The sequence below is a fragment of the Hemiscyllium ocellatum genome, chromosome 10 (assembly GCF_020745735.1).
Source record: "Hemiscyllium ocellatum isolate sHemOce1 chromosome 10, sHemOce1.pat.X.cur, whole genome shotgun sequence".
Taxonomy (NCBI): Eukaryota; Metazoa; Chordata; class Chondrichthyes; order Orectolobiformes; family Hemiscylliidae; genus Hemiscyllium; species Hemiscyllium ocellatum.
Window position 1 is genome coordinate 19,276,380 of NC_083410.1, and position 16,313 is coordinate 19,292,692.

At 39.8% G+C, this 16,313-nt stretch overlaps 1 protein-coding gene across 3 annotated transcripts in view; it reads left to right on the forward strand.

Moving 5' to 3' along the window:
• Positions 1–14,786, forward strand: part of zgc:174356 (uncharacterized protein LOC100137120 homolog) — a 90,389-nt gene extending 75,603 nt beyond the window's left edge. For all 3 annotated transcript variants that reach the window (XM_060830827.1, XM_060830825.1, XM_060830828.1), the window contains one exon: positions 14,235–14,786. In XM_060830827.1, the coding sequence (XP_060686810.1) occupies positions 14,235–14,331 (97 nt within the window). In that variant the 3' untranslated portion in view covers positions 14,332–14,786. The remainder of the gene's footprint in view (positions 1–14,234) is intronic.
• The last annotated feature ends 1,527 nt before the right edge of the window (positions 14,787–16,313 follow it).

A 16,313-nucleotide genomic window follows, 5' to 3' on the forward strand; every position in this document is an offset into this window, starting at 1 on the left:
CACAACTCGATAAGGAGAGCAGTAATGTCCTGGAATCCACAGTATTTAAATTTGTATAAGACAAAGATATGTTAACAAATTTATTTTTCAAAATAATTGACACATACTTTTACATATCCTACCCCCCTCTTTCACAATCTTAGATTCATCATCACCCAATCCACTTACTACCTTCCCATCTTTACTTTGCAGTTGGGAGCCTTCTCAGCTGTTCCATCTCTCTCAAACTCAACCATCTCTCCACAGTCCCGATGGTCCTCCTGTCTCCCTCACCACCCCTCCCTGAAAATGTCTATCAGACCTCCCATCTGCCCCCATTCTCCCTGGATCTGGTGCAGTCGGAACCTCAACAAAAAGATGGCTCTCCGTTACTGCTGGCATTTATTTAGTTTGTTCACTGCTCCTCCAATTATAGGCTGGTTCTCTCCCATGCTAGCTCCTAATAGGTTTGCAAGTAAACCTATCAATTGCCAGCATGGGAGACAACCAGCCTGTGATTGGAGGAGATGTTTCTCACCATTTTTTTGCATTCAAGGAGGCATTTTTCTCTGACTGGTTGTCTGAATTTTTTTTACTATTTTTGTGTTTTGTAAATTACACTGATGATATGAGATATCCTATGATAATGCAAAAGTTCTGAAGAGAGATGCAACATTGTAGATGTGTGTAGTCTGTGTATATAGTTCATAGAATGTGATTAAACATGTACATTGAAAATCTGAGTCTCTAGCAACCTGTCTTCAGTAGAACACCCACCTCTTTCAAGGCTAACCCACATAATTACAGAAATATTTTCTGTTCATCTAATTTAAAAACTATATAAGCATCATGAGCAAGACCAGCATTGTTGCCTGTCTCTAAATGCTCTGGAGAAGGTGGTGATGAACATTTGCAGTCCATCCATTGTAGATACAGCCACAGTGCTGTTAAGAAGTAAGCTCTAGGATTCCAACTTGGCCAGAGTGAAAGAATGGCCATATAGTGTTCAGTCAGTATGTTGTGTGAAGTCTGGGGGACCTTGCAGGAGGTGGTGATCCCGTGCATCTCCTGCCCTTCATCTTCCAGGTGATGGGGGTCATAGGGTCTGGGAAGTGTTCTAGAAGGAACCTTGGTGAATTACTGCAGTGAATTTCTGCAGATTGTAGATGGTACATCCTGTAGCCATTGCAAAAGAAGTGGCTGCTTAAGGCAGTGGGTATGGTGCCAATCATGCAGAATGCTTTGTCCAGGATGGTATTGAACTGCTTGAGTTTTCTTGGAGCTGAACTCAGTTTGGCAGATGGAATTTATTCCATCACGTTCCTGACCTGTGCTATGTAGATGATGGATGAGCTCTGGGGAATCTTGAAGCAATTTCCATTCAATGTATAGTTTCCAGCTTTTAATTATCTTTTGGTGGCCACTATATGTAAACAAGCAAATCCAGTCACGGTTTTGGTCAATAGAGACCCCTACAAACATCAAGTTAAATTGACTTATTTTATTTTCCTTTTACTTATTTTGAGATCAAAATAGAAATAGTTCTGCATTTTCTTTAAACTTGGCTGCCAAACTGGTTGTGCTTCTAATGGCAAAATAATTTTATTTATATTTTATTAAATTGTCTGGCATGCTAAGTAAACCAAAGATATATTTCAGATTCAGCATTTGCTAAAATCTATAATATTTCAAGTAACATTAAAAATATTAAACAAATGCTGAACTATTGATAGTGCTGCGTCTTGGATGGATCATTAAACTGAAGTCTGTGGGGAGGGTAGATGGAATCTCTTATTTCACCTGTAATATGGCACCTCTGACATTTCCTCAATACAGCACTGATGTGTCAAAGCAGATTATGCACTCAAAAGGCTAAAGTGGGCGTTAGTCCAAGGCCCCTGACTCAGAAGTGAGTAAAGGTTCACATCTATTACTAATTGGCTAATTGACATGATGAATGAACTCCAGTTACCTTGAGCACAACAGTAGGAAAATCAAAGTCATGATTTTCTGTTCCCACATCTAACTCTAATTCCATGCAAGCTGAACCAGATGCTGTGTGGACTTGACATTCTGCAACTCTATTCTGTTCTTTAAATTTCACATCTGGCTAGTCACCAGAGTTGCACTTTCCTGTCACGAGACCATTGTGAACCTGTGTCCCAGCCTCTGTCCGGCTCAATCAATATTTTCATTACTTCTCAAACAGGTTTCCATAATCCTCCACTATCCTAGGCCACTTTTCTCAACTGACATATAATTTAAAGAAAACCCACTTTGTGCACGGTCCCATATGACTATTCAACCAGTTCTTGCCAAGCTGCACTTCTAGTCCTAGAGTCATACATCACAGAAACAGACCTCTCAGTCCATTTGTTTTAGCCTATGAATTGATATTTGCATTCTCGTCCTCCAAGCATCCATGGTCTGTTCTGTATAGTCTCCTCTGAATGTTTGCCACCACACTCCCCCATTGCTCACCAGTGCTTTTCTCCATTTCTGACTGTTTGTTCATAACTCGTGTACATGTATGCATTATAATTTTATTATCAAAGATAGTATTTAAAAAATATATAACAGGGCTCATTATCTGGTTCAAAATTTTGTAATTTTTCACAGCTGCCTTTGCTGTATGTGCAATTTCACTCAAGTTCAAAGTAATCTAGCATGGATTAGCACAGCCATCTTTCTGGTCTATGAGAGCCTTGAACAAACCATCTTGAGTAAACAATAAACTGCTAACAGTTTATAGCATTGCTGCAACTGCTTACAGATTATATCAATTTGATCTGCATGATGACAGATAATGTTAGGAGCTCTTTAGCCTAAATGTGACATCATCACAATAGATGGTATTTACTACATTCATTTGAATAGTAACCCTTTCTAACAGACCTGTACATGATGCACAGAAGCAGATTATGCTACAGGACAGACCACTTTGCTCAAAAGATAGTTTACTTGACTCTCCCTTGCGTAAGCAATTTCTGAAGCCCTCAGTAGAGCTTTCAATTTCATTAAATGTATAAAAGGTTTAATTGTATTATAAACATCCCACTCCACCTTTATTTTCTTAAATTAATTTGCTTTATCTCCTCAAGATGCCCTTTGCCCTCTATTCTATGTTTTTATGCTTCCTTGCCCCCTCTCTGAGCAAAGTATGTGCATGAAATGATGGCCAAAAATGATGACCAAACCTGGTCATTCAATTCAGTCCCATTCATATAGCAATAAAGCACTGTGACCTCTTGGCATTTTCTTCCACTAGTAAATCTCCTGGGATGTACTATTTGAGCTTCACGATAAAGTTACATGGTGCTGATACAATTTTTGAGAGACACCTTTATGACCTATTCATACAAACGTGGCAGTGCAAACGAGAATGCATTTGTCCTGACACTGCAAAAATAAAAGAGAATTCTTTGCCCAAGGCAGCATTCAATTTTTTTTTGCAGAAAACTGATTTGGCAACCAGACAAATCTTCTCGCTCACTAATCAGTGGAGCTCAGCAGCTTTGCACTGTTTTATTATTTTGAAGTGGTGGGGGCCTGCGGGAAGATGATGCTTCGTGAGAAGCGTGCAACAGAATTGTTAAAATGTGTTGACAGTGTGATAAGAGAAATTCAATTAATGTAGGACCTTATGTGCTTTTGTGTAGCTTTAGGTGAATAGATTTATACCATCTGTTGACATTCCAAGATGCCCTCAGATCAGCATGTCTGTTTGTAAAAATAAAAATGCAGCTGGAAAAATATCTTTATTTCCAGAATTAAAATAAATATGTGCTTTTAATTTAGTCATTATTGATTTCTACCTGTACTAGTGTAGCTGATTGATTGATTGAAACATAGAAATTTACTTCAGTTGGGTGTAGGATTTTTAAAATGTGTGTATTGTGGGAGCTTGACTCAATGTGCTTTTTTTCATTAGATCAATGAAAATTGAGAATATTATGTCAGTGTTTAAATGATGGGACACAAGCAGATTATTTGCAGTAGTTGTGCAGTTTATCATGAGGGGCTGTGGGATATAAAGTGTAGAGACGGCAATGAACAGTTCTTCACACTGAGTCGGAAGGCTGTGGAACTCCCTTGTTGAGGGAAAGGCTGCTGTGGCAAATTTCACTCTAGCTTTCTTTGCAAGATCATTGCAACCTTGGCAGAGCCCAGATTGTGTGTGTGTGTGTGTGTGTGTGTGTGTGTGTGTGTGTTCAATTTCTGCCAAAACTTCAGCAAAGTTACTGCAGTGGAGCACCTGAAGTCCTGAGGAAACTGGCCCACTAAGTCAGGGTTCATGACCACGTTTCGTCAGGTGAAGGGAAAAGGGGAACTGAGTAGTTTGATGTTGAGGATTGTATGTCGATTATAAACCGGCATGTATTGGCTAAACAAAATGGCCTGTATTCATCAAGCAGCTTCCGTCTGCAGGGCACTAATAGTACAGTTCTGGGAGCAGGCTCATTAAACTTCAAGAAACCTTGAGAACATCATGCACAATATGGAAATTCTCATTATTGCATATTTCAGTGAATGTTGGCTACCTAGATCTAGATGACCGAACAAACAATTTTTTTTTAAACATTACACTAAAATAGAACTCCTTTTAAAATCACAATAAATCTTGCCTGGGTTACTACATCTGCCACAAGAAATGTCCTTAATTCCACAGTGCAGTGATAAAATGCCAAAGCGAAACTGAGGTGTAATTAACCACAACATTGACAGCACAAATTACACACTCCTTAGGAAGTTGCTTTTGGCAGTGATGTGTTGTATAGTTTCAAGATTCTCTAATTATACACTACTATGTGGGTAGAGAAAGAGGTATTATTGGAAATGACAATGGCCAGAGCACTTATTACTGCATTGTGGGCTACAATACATGGCATTAGGATGTCTACAAAATGTCATCACTGCAATCTCTAATGAAAAATCAATTTTGTATTCTCTCAAACACTCATTAATTTACATCCACTCTTATCCTGTTTTCTCTAATCACTTTCATATGCAAGGATGGTAGAAATTGATGCAATTACTGCCCCTTTTTGTTCCCTCCCTGTGCAAAAAGCAAAGCCTATTGTACCTCTGTCCTTCTGTGGAAGTGCCATGTTGATCCCCATGTAAGCTGGCAACAGTTCCTCGCATTCAATTTGTGGAATAGAAGCAGAGAAATGATCTTGCATTTTGTCCTCATCTTTGCTAAGCAGTGACAGAATCTGGTTGCAACTGGTTCTAAACCACCACGCTGATGAACACAACTTAACTAGACCGGATGTGTAATTTATTCATATTAAAGCCAATTTCTTGAAACAATTAAACTCCTGGGATCTACAGAAGGATTCGCAACTTGGAGCAATTGTCTATTCTGAGGGCAGCACAGTGATACGGTGGTTAGCACTGCTTCATGGCATTAGGGACCCAGGTTAGATTCCACCCTTGGGCGACTGTCTGCGTAGAGTTTGCACATTCTCCCTGTGCCTGTGAGTTTTCTCTAGGGGCTCTGGTTTCCTCCCACAGTCCAAAGATGTGTAGATTAGGTAGATTGACCATGTTAAATTTCCTAAAGTGTCCAGGGATGTGTAGGTTGGATGGACTGACTTTGGGAAATTTTGGGGTTACAGAGATAGGGTGGGCAAGTGAGTCTGGATAGGATGCCCTTCAGAGGGATGGTGTGGAGTCAATGGACCGAACAGCCTGCTTCTGCACTGTAGGGACTCTGTGATTCGCTAAACTCCACGTTTTGGGAAAAGAAAAGTTGAATGTTTTTGTTAATATATTTTAAGATTTAAGCCTCATTGGTTCCCTACTGACCCTAAAAAAATTAGGTCAATCACAACTGTCTACCTTTGTTTGAGAAATATCTACATGTTATTTAAAGGCTAGAGGGATGTGAAGAGGATTGTGTTTGGAGTGGGGAAATGGCTTGTCAGTTGAGTAACATATAATATTTACTTTTGAAACTTTTTTGCACTGATGCATAGGTTATGCAGCCTGCTAATTGAAAAACCATTGTAACATTAACCAACAGGAAAGTGACTCATTTGATCTTTCAGTGTATACAATACCTTTCACAGAACTTGTATTTAATAAAAACAATTGGGTGAAATCATCTGTATTCCAAGTGAAAGCAGTCCATGTGGGAAAGGAACACTTTTGACAGTTTAATCACACTGCCAATACTGAATACTTACAGGTTAGTTGATCAACTGCAGGATTTAATCTCCCTGCCATGTGTCTCAATCCACTTAGAAAAATTACTTTCACAACACTCCACTTCAATCATTCTTCTGGTTTCCTTGGGCAAGATGTCAAGTCGCCAAAAAAAAGAAAGAAAGATGTGTATTCATAAAATGCCTTTCATAACCACAGCGTCTCGCAAAAGTCTTTCAACTGTGGCTCATTTTGGAGTCAAACATGGGTTCAAGTCCCATTCCAGGATTTGAGTACAAAGGTCCAGACTGACGCTCTGTGAAAAGTGCTGCCTTTCAGGTGGCTTCTTGGGTGAACAGGAAAGATCCCATGATAATATTGCAAAGAAGGATCACAGGGAAACAGATTGTCTCTGATTGTTATTACTTTGTGGGAGCTTTCTGTGCGCAAGTTTTCTGCTATGTTTCCTATATTGCAACAGTGAAAATTACTTCACTGGCTTTAAAGCATTTTGAGATGTACAGTGATCATGGAAGGTACATAAACTCCCTTCTTTCCTTTTTGTAGTCACTGACGTAATGTGATATTGATGAGCCAAATGCCTCAGCCTGTTTGTTAACAGAAAATTGCCATAGACAGTCACATGATAGTGACTGGGTCATCTGTAGTAGAGATTATCAGGATAATAGAGGCAGTACTGTCGTGTGTTTGCATTTTGGGAACTGCCATGAGATGTGTGATGGAATCCTTCAAAACCAAAACATTCATTTATCTGGAGTCAGACATGTTGTAGAGAATCATACCTATGCCCTGCTCTGATCATTTTTGTAATGTATTTTAAGAGTCTCGCCTTCAAAGTAAATACTAACCTGAAATGAGTTTAAATCATTCACATTACCTCATTTTCTGCTCATGTCTGTGATTTAATGAATTAGCTAGATGGTGAGCTGAAGGTGAATCTCCAAAAAATAGTGTTAGTCAAAATGCTTTTTCCATAACAACAATATAATTTTTTGACGTGTTGGCAGTCTCATTAACTTTTTCAAGCCAGTACCTCTGATGCTCCTTGAGATTTGTTGTTTAAGAGGGAGTATTTATCAAAAGCAAGATGATTAAACCTGGATTATTGTTGACTTTAGATTACTTAATGTGGAAACAGGCTGAAGCGCAACCAACCCAGACCCATTCCCTTACATTTCACCCCTCCACCTAACACTATGGGGCAATTTAGCATGGCCAATTCACCTAACCTGCACATTTTTTTTGGACTGTGGGAGGAAACCAGAGCACCCGGAGGAAACCCACGCAAACACGGGGAGAATGTGCAAACTCCACATCGTCAGTCGCCTGAGGTGGGAAATGAACCCGGGTCTCTGGCGCTGAGAGGCAGCAGTGCTAACCACTGTGCCACCGTGCTGCCCATAATTTATTTTATAAATAAATGTCTTGATTGACAATAAATCAATGTATTTTCTCTACCTGTTTTTCTGTTGCTCAACTCCCCTCTTGAAATATTCAAAGCTCTTAAGGGAAAGAAATGTCATCCTTACCATGTCTGGTATATTTATCTCCAACCTCACAGCAATGTGATTGACTCTTGCTTGCGTTGTGAAATGACCTGGCAACCCACTCTGTTCAAGAGTAGCTAGAATGGGCAATAAATGCTACATAGACCAGTGATATGCACATTCTATGAATAAATATGTTTTAAACAATAGTGTTGAATTGCAGCTGTTCAAGAAGACCCCACTATCAAGTTGAAACAGTTGTTAAGAAGGGTTATAAGGATCCTTGAGTTTATAAGTAGAGGCATAGAATATAAAGACAAGGAATTGATACCACAGCTCTACAAATTATTGGTCAGACCACATTTGGAATATTGTGTTCAATTCTGGGCACCTTACTTTAGGAAGAATGTTAAAATTCCTAGAGTGTGCAAAAGAGATTTACTGGAACACCAAAAATTAGGGATTTTAGATACAAGGGAAGATCAGAGAAATTGGGCTTATTCTCTTTGGAAAAGAGAAGATTGAGATGGCCCTGTTGCAGTGTGCAAAATTGAAATTGTGAACAATTTTGATAGGGTTAAAAAAAAGTTATTATTCTATTCATGGTTAGGTCAGTAACTGTGGTCATCATTTCAAGGTTGTCAGCAAAAAAGCTTGGAATGAGATGAGGGGAAGCCTCTTTACTCAGAGTTGTTAGAATTTGGAATGTGCTGCCGGGGAGAGAGGTGGAGTTCATTGGAGGTTTAAAAAGACAGCTTGATGTATATTTGAAAATGATTAATCTAGAGTGCTACGGAAATAGGACTGGAGAATGGGACTAGCTGGGTAGCTCTTTCAGGAGCTTGTCCAGACACAATGGGTCAAAGACCTCTGATACTGTAAAATCTTATGTTACTGTCGTAAAGAAACTGGGGATGAGCCATGTTTGCTGGCACAGCCAGTGACACCCCCACAGTCTGTGAATGGATAAAACAAAAAGGTCAGGCTCTGCCTGGTGTTCAATTTTGCTTTGGGCTTCCCCAAATGTCATCCTATTTGCTGCCTGATGCCAGTATACATGGGCCAGATTGCGGAGGAGCCCTGAATCCCATCTTTCTCAGAAGGTCCACTCAATTAAATTCCAGTTAGTTACTCGTCTGTTTAGCAGCTGGTTGAAACCCAGGATCAAAGATCCGTGGAATGGAGAACCTTCAGCCGCTTGGAGGTTTGCAACTCCTTATTGCTCAGCTGTGCCACCTGGAAGACTGTGGCTGCTGCTGGTACTACATCTGTCCAAAGCCTGGGTTGCTCATGGCTGCTGATATAGGTAGGAAGAGAGGTGTGCAGTGGACAGCAGCCAGGACACAGTGGCTCCTTGCAGTTCCTTCCTCTCCTGATGCCATATCTCTTGACCAGCTAATGAGTGACTTTGAATGAGGGAGTGTACCTAGAAGTGGTGATGCCAAAAGGGTTTACTTTCCAGTTTGGTGCAAAGCAAGTGTCTCTGCTGGTTGTACAGAAGCATTAGTGAGACAAGATTACTTAGTATTAATTGCCCACTTAATCACATCACTTTGTGGCCTTCTCGCTTTGGAATTTATCAGGGTGGAGACTGGAAGGTGAACCTGCCTCTCCCCCTTGTTTAAATGCCGAAAATGTGTTGCTGGTTAAAGCACAGCAGGTTAGGCAGCATCCAAGGAATAGGAAATTTGACGTTTTGGGCATACACCCTTGTTTAAATGCCCCCAAGATGCCAGGCTCATTGTAGGGAGAGTGCTGCATTTCCTACTGAGACTTTGGTGAAGCAAAGTTGCTGTCATTGCTTGCTGTGACCTATACCAGCTAGAGAACAATGTGCAAGAAGCAGTGGAGTAGCGGTGCATCCATTGTACAGACCAAAACCACTGCTGCGAAGGGCATAGGGTTGAATCCCACCATAACAGAACTTTGAATTCACTTAATTGAAAATATCTGAAATTAAAGCTAGTTTGATGGTCACCATGAAACTATAGTCAATTGTTGTTTTTATATAAAAAAAACTCATCTGGTACATTAAAGCCCTTTAGGGAAGGGAATCTGCCATCATTATATGGTCTGGCCTATATTTGTATCACAAACATTGTCACTGACTCTTGCCTTCTGTCTGGAACGCATCACAAGTACTCAGGTATATCTATTACAAAGCCGAAAGAAAGGAGCGAAAACAGATGGACCGCTCAACATTGACTAGAAATAATAATGGCAAACATATGGTATCAATTTTGCAACTTCTTCACCACCACGGAGGCTCTCTGTGCATGTACCACAGTGGTTCAGTGGTTACCACTACTGCCTCACAGCATTAGGGACCAGGGTTCGATTCAACCCTCAGGCAACTGTCTGTGCGGAGTTTACATATTCTTTCCCATTTCTGCGTGGGTTTCCTCTGGGTGCACTGGTTTCTTTCCACAGTCCAAAGATGTGCAGATTAGGTGGATTGGCCATGCTATATTACCCATAGTGTCCAGGGATGTGCAGGCTAGGTGGGTTGCCGTGGAAATGCTCAGCCACAGGGATAGGGTGGGTCTGGGTGTGGTACTCTTTGGAAGATTGAGATAGCCTCGATGGACTGAATGGCCTCCTTCTACACTGTAGGCATTCTATGACTGATTCTATGGTTTTTAACATCAGGTGGCCTGTGCCTAAATAAGAACTAAAAAAAATCACACAACACCAACTCCTGCTCCCTCGTCAAGTGCTCCAAAAGTTTGTACTTTTGAATAAGTGTTGGACTATAATTTGCTGTTGTGATTTTTTTAACTTTGTCTACCCCAGTTCAACACTGGCATCTCCACATCATGACCAAAATAAGGAGAGATGTCCCATAGCTAATCTCAAAGAATCGTATTTTACAATGTCCCAGTCCTACTGGGAGAATGAGTAGAGGTGGGTGGTACTGTGCTACACAGTCAGGAGGGAGTTGCCTTGGAGTGTTCAACATTGTCTCTGGACCCAATGAATCATGGCATCAGGCTACACATAGGCAAGAAAACCTATTGTTTACTATCTATAACCTCTCCCTGTCATCTGCCTACGTCTTCTGAGTGAATAAAATAACCAATGTATTGAATCTTACAGATTCAGTTGCTTTCCACATTAATTTACATACAAACTATAGAAATGATCATGCATTTTCTACATTGCACCAATGACCATACTTTTAGGAAATCCTTCATTGACTATAAAGGATTTTGAGATGTCTATTTTCATTGAAATGGTTTGTAAATACAAGGGTTCCTTTGAAAGCAAAATGCTACAGATGCTGAAAATCTGAAAAAAAAGTCAAAGCACTGGGGAAGCTCAACAGATCTAGCAGATCTGTAGAGGAGCAGCAGAGTTTGTTTCGAGTCCAGTGTTCATCTTGAGAATTTTCCAACTTTCCTTAGTGACATTCTTGTCTTCTGTTGCAATAGACTCAGTGCAGAAGTGACTACTTGATCCCCAGTTACTTTCAAATGTGTTCTTAAAAAGCTACTTTCACTAAAGAATCTGGCCTGGTGCATCGTGCGAAACCACTGATGAAAGGTGATTGCAAATAACCACTTTAAAAATAAGTTCCAAATGCTTTTGAAGCACAGACAAAATTGTGCGAATTTTGTTTTGTTTCAAACATGCGCTAAGCAGAAGGAAATGCTTCACTGACTGCTCATGTTTTCCCTCAGGCCCTGTAATGGGAAGTTTTGAGAGAATTGGTCCTTGGCCACTTTATTCATAATCTGGAAATACAGGTTGCATGGACTGAAAGCAAGGATAGACTCCATACCATATGCTTGGCGAGGCATCAAAAAAACAAGTCGCTATATATAACTTTTTCCCTTTTAGTCTTTTTATTGTATAACATGACAGCTTCTGCACTGAAAGAAGACCATTCAGCCCCTCACGTCTGAACCTTTGTCTATAACTATATAAAATAATTAGCTAGGTTATGGGTTTGGGTGGGATATTCTTCAGAGGGTTGGTGCAGACTCATTGGACCAAATGGCTTCTTTCTGCATTGTAGGGATTCTATGACAGTTATTTGGAAAGACCCACTTGCCTTATACCCCATAGTCCTGCACACCTTTTCTTTTCAGATAATTATCTGAAACTATAATTGAATTTGACCGTTCCACACACTTAGGAGTGTATCACAGAACCTTGCCGCTTGATGTTTTTCCTCATGACACCTTTTTTTTAACCATTCACCTGAAATGAAACCTGCATGGCTACTGACCTCTCTCGTGGTTTATTTGTTAAATCCTTACATGGTATTAGATAAGGAGAGAGTCTGTTCCATCAGGCCCCAGCTGTTCTGATTTTACTTGCATGAAGGAGCAGGAGCAAATCTAACTCATGGCACCTGCTATGCTACAGTAACTTCTGGCCCAGTGTTACTCTGAGGAGTATTATATTTCCTCTAGCCATCCAATTCAAAATAATACCAAATCATAGAAAATGGAACAGCCAAAGCTTTGAGCTTACTTCAACCTTGTAACTGGATTATATTGAATAGTTTCGTTGTATCATCTTTTCCATTGGGCTGTTCCTGGCATGTGGCCTTGGACATTTGAGGAGCCATAATGTGGGTCTGATTTCCCCACTTGGTGACATTCTGATTTCAGCCCTGGGGTTGGACAGATGTTTTGAGAGCAGTAGTTTCTGATTCTGTGCAGACAGTATTTCCCTAGACCACATGATGTGCTTGCACATCCTGGCTGTGGAACGACATCACCAAGAGAGTTGGGCCCAGGCGCCTTGATTACTCTCCTCAGTACAGCAAGAAGTATGTCACAGGGAGGGGAAGAAGAATTTGTGCCTTGTTCCTTCCATTGCATCTTGGATTCTTCATGGTGTCGTTCTTTCACACAGATCCCAACCATCACCAACTCCAAAAATGACTACTTCAGCAGATTTTAACAATCATTTGATGATGACTCTGCCCTTTATGTAGCTGCATATGTCTACAGCTATTTACAATTCATTTACAAATGAAGTATTTTACATAAAGGCAGTAAGTTTTTTTCAATGAAATGATAAAATTCATACCTGCAGACCCTGTATAAATAATAAGTTATGCACTACAAAACAATTATGTAATTTCATCATTGCTTGAGAGACTGAAACATTTTTGTCAAATTTTTATATTCAGAGTATTGTACAGATGTACAATCAACCTTAACTCATAGAATCCCTATAGTGTGGAAAGAGGCCATTTGGCCCATTGAGTCTACACCGTTACGAAGAGCATCTCACCAGACCCAATCCCTGTAACCCTGTATTTCACATAGTTAATCTACCTAAAACTTACACATCCCTGGACACTACTGGGAAATTTAACACTACCAATTCACATAACCTGTACATCTTTTGACTGTGGGAAGAAACTGGAGCACCTGGAGGAAATCCACAGAGACACAGGGAGAATGTGCAAACTTCACACAGACAGTCACAAGAGGGTAGAATTGAACCTGGGGCCTGGTAGTGTGAGGCAGCAGTACTAACCACTGAGCCACCATGTTACTCTTCTTTTAAAGAAAAATATAAACCATGCTGATAATTTGACAGTGTTCCAATCTTTTCATTCTTGTCAGAACAGTGAAAGTTCAAGAATCGCCACTATCTGAGTTGTCAGTATCTTAAAAAAAAAGAATTTTTTAAGAAGAAGTAGTCAGTATTATTTTCATTACAATGAATGCATGTGTGTCAGGTTCTATAACATGCTGAATGTATTAAGACAAACACGGAAAGGTTTTTCTCAGTCATCTGAATGTGATTCCACAGAAGATGTAGGCCATAATTGAGCTCTGATGGATACTAAAGTGGCAATTTCACTGGAGAGGACTTTGATGCGATTAGTGTAAGAACTATACCTTGCACACTGCTGCTGTAGCAAAGCTGCTACTTTGAGATTGAGTTGAAACATTTTTGAAGCAAAATCGAGACTGCATTATTCTAAAACTGGCTTCTGCTTGATGCCAACATTCACATGTTTTCCTTTATCAATACTTTATCTCAAGTGGACTTCTTTATGTGTGATCCAAGGCAGTTTTGTTTTAACTGTTGGCACCAGCACAGTGTGTGCCCAATCTTATCTTCACTCAATATTGAATAATCCATTTTGCAGCAAACAGCATTAGATTATAATTAAGAACAGCAAGCCAACATGATTTTTGGATACTGAGACTGTATTTGCCCTTGTTGATATGCTTGCCATGAATAGCCTCTAGGCGACTGACTGTGTGGAGTTTGCACGTTCTCCCCGTGTCTGCGTGGGTTTCCTCCGGGTGCTTCGGTTTCCTCCCACAGTCCAAAGATGTGCAGGTCAGGTGAACTGGCCATGCTAAATTGCCCGTAGTGTTAGGTGTAGGTGTATGGGTGGGTTGTGCTTTGGCGGGTCAGTGTGGACTTGTTGTGCCCAAGGGCCTGTTTCCAAGCTGTAAGTAATCTAATCAGCTGACTTGACAATAATTCATGAAAGGTTTTTAACATGTGAACTGTTTATTTGCACCCCTACATTAGATAACACAGTAAGGTAGAGTATTCTCCTGTCTTATGTAGATCACAATCTAATATTTTATTTCTTTCTCCTTTGCTTTGCAGGTGGATCAGTGAAATGAGGACCTCTGCCCTGGTCCTCCCACATAGATGCGATGATCAAGAAGACACAACAGTGCCTCTTCTTTCTCCGGAAGCTTAGGAAATTCAACATGTCCATAAGGACCCTCACCAACTTTTACAGATAGACCACAGAAAGCATTCTTTCTGGGTGCTTCACTGATTGGTATGGCAACTGCTCTGGCTAAGACCAGACAAAACTACAGAAGGTTGTGAACACATCCCGGATCATCACGAAAATGAACCTCTCATCCATTGACTCCATCTCCACTTTTTGTTGCAGCAGAGAGGCTGCCAATATCATCTGGTAATACTCTTTTCCAACCACTTCTGTCAGGCAGAAGATATAGAAGTTTGAACACGTCCCAACAGGTTCAACAACACCTTCTCCCATGCTGTTATTAGACTGTTAAATGGAGCTCTGTACTTTCAAACCGAATGTTGATCTTGCAATCGTGTACCTCCTGTGTTGATGTAACTTTGTATCCCCCACTTTGAGTGTTTAGACAATGAACTGTATGACCTTGTGTATTAGCTGCCTGTACTTCTCACAATACAAAACTTTTCACTGTACTTAGGTATATCTGACAACAATAAATCAAATCAAACATCTTCAGATCATCAATTGGCAGGGAATAAGAATTGCAATGTTTCAACCCAATGAAGAACAGCCTTCTGAATTGTCTTTGTGTGTAGTGCTAATGGGAAAAGTTGTACCATAGAATAATTCAGCCTTACAATACAAAAGAACGCCATTTGGCCCATTGATCCTATCCCATTAGCTTTAATTCAGAATTGATGATATAGCAGTAATTTGTTTTTGTCATTTCATGGATTTTAAAATGATGACAGATTATTGGTTTTAATATAGTTAAGGAATACATATTTTATATACATTTTGGCCAACATTCACTCCTATTCTTAAACTTTATTAACTATCATCTGAAATAATTACATTGAAATCAAAGTTGTTTAACCTGTAGGAAAAGGTAATTGCAGTATACTATGGTACATTAAAATCCCAAGTAGACTTGAAATATTTATAAATTAATTGAGAATAATCAGGGAGGGATTAGTGACATACAGGTAAGGAAGGAAGATTAAGGTAGTTGCATAATTATAGACAGGTAATTCATTTCAATTCTTGTCAGCACTTACAAAAAAAAGTGAAATATGTTGATTGCACAGGTGTGTAAGCCAATTGTAATAAATTACTGCACATATTAGCAATTTATAATCCTAATGTGAGGTCAAAATTCCAAGAGACTAATGATCACATGCTGATATTTGAGCAGGTTACAGGAATAGAATGCCTGGAAGAAAAAGGAAAAATATTTATCCCAAATATGCAATCTAGTGTATGGTTGACTATTCAAATTGCTGGTATGTTAAACTTTGTAATTTACTTGTACATCAAGAGGAGGCCAGTTACTAACTGAGTTATACAAAGGATTGTGACAAAGGATTCTGGGTAATCTAAGATGGTGGATGGGAAAAAAGTTGTGGTTGTAAGAGCTGCTCCTTTTTTGAGGTATTTTCGGTGTTGGAGGTGAGTTCCTCAAATTTCAGAAGCAGCAATTACTGTTTTATATGCTGTTGCATTGTTTTGGAACTTTGGAGAAAAAAGATCAAAACAATAGCTCTTTTAAAAGGAGCATGTCAGACAAAAGGTAGTGAGCACATGGTCAGTGAGGCGGAGAGAGAAAGAAACTGACACAGGAGTGAATCTGCACAGTTATTGTCCTTGCTGTTTGAGGTTATGCAAAAGGCATTTGAATGGGTATATAAATAGGAAAGGTTTAGAGGGAAATGATCCAAATGCTGGCAAATGGGGCTAGATTAGGTTTGGATATCTGGTCGACATAGACAAGTTGGACTGAAGGGTTTGTTTCTGTGCTGTATACCTCTATGACTCTGGCTTTTTTGAAGTAAAAAATAGGTTGCAGCCACTCAGGTTAATGACCCAGAATTTCTTGCATCACACTGATGCAAGACTTCGGTCAGAAATTATGGCAATTTCAGTGTTGAAGTAAGGACAAAATTACCCGTGGCACAATTTTGATG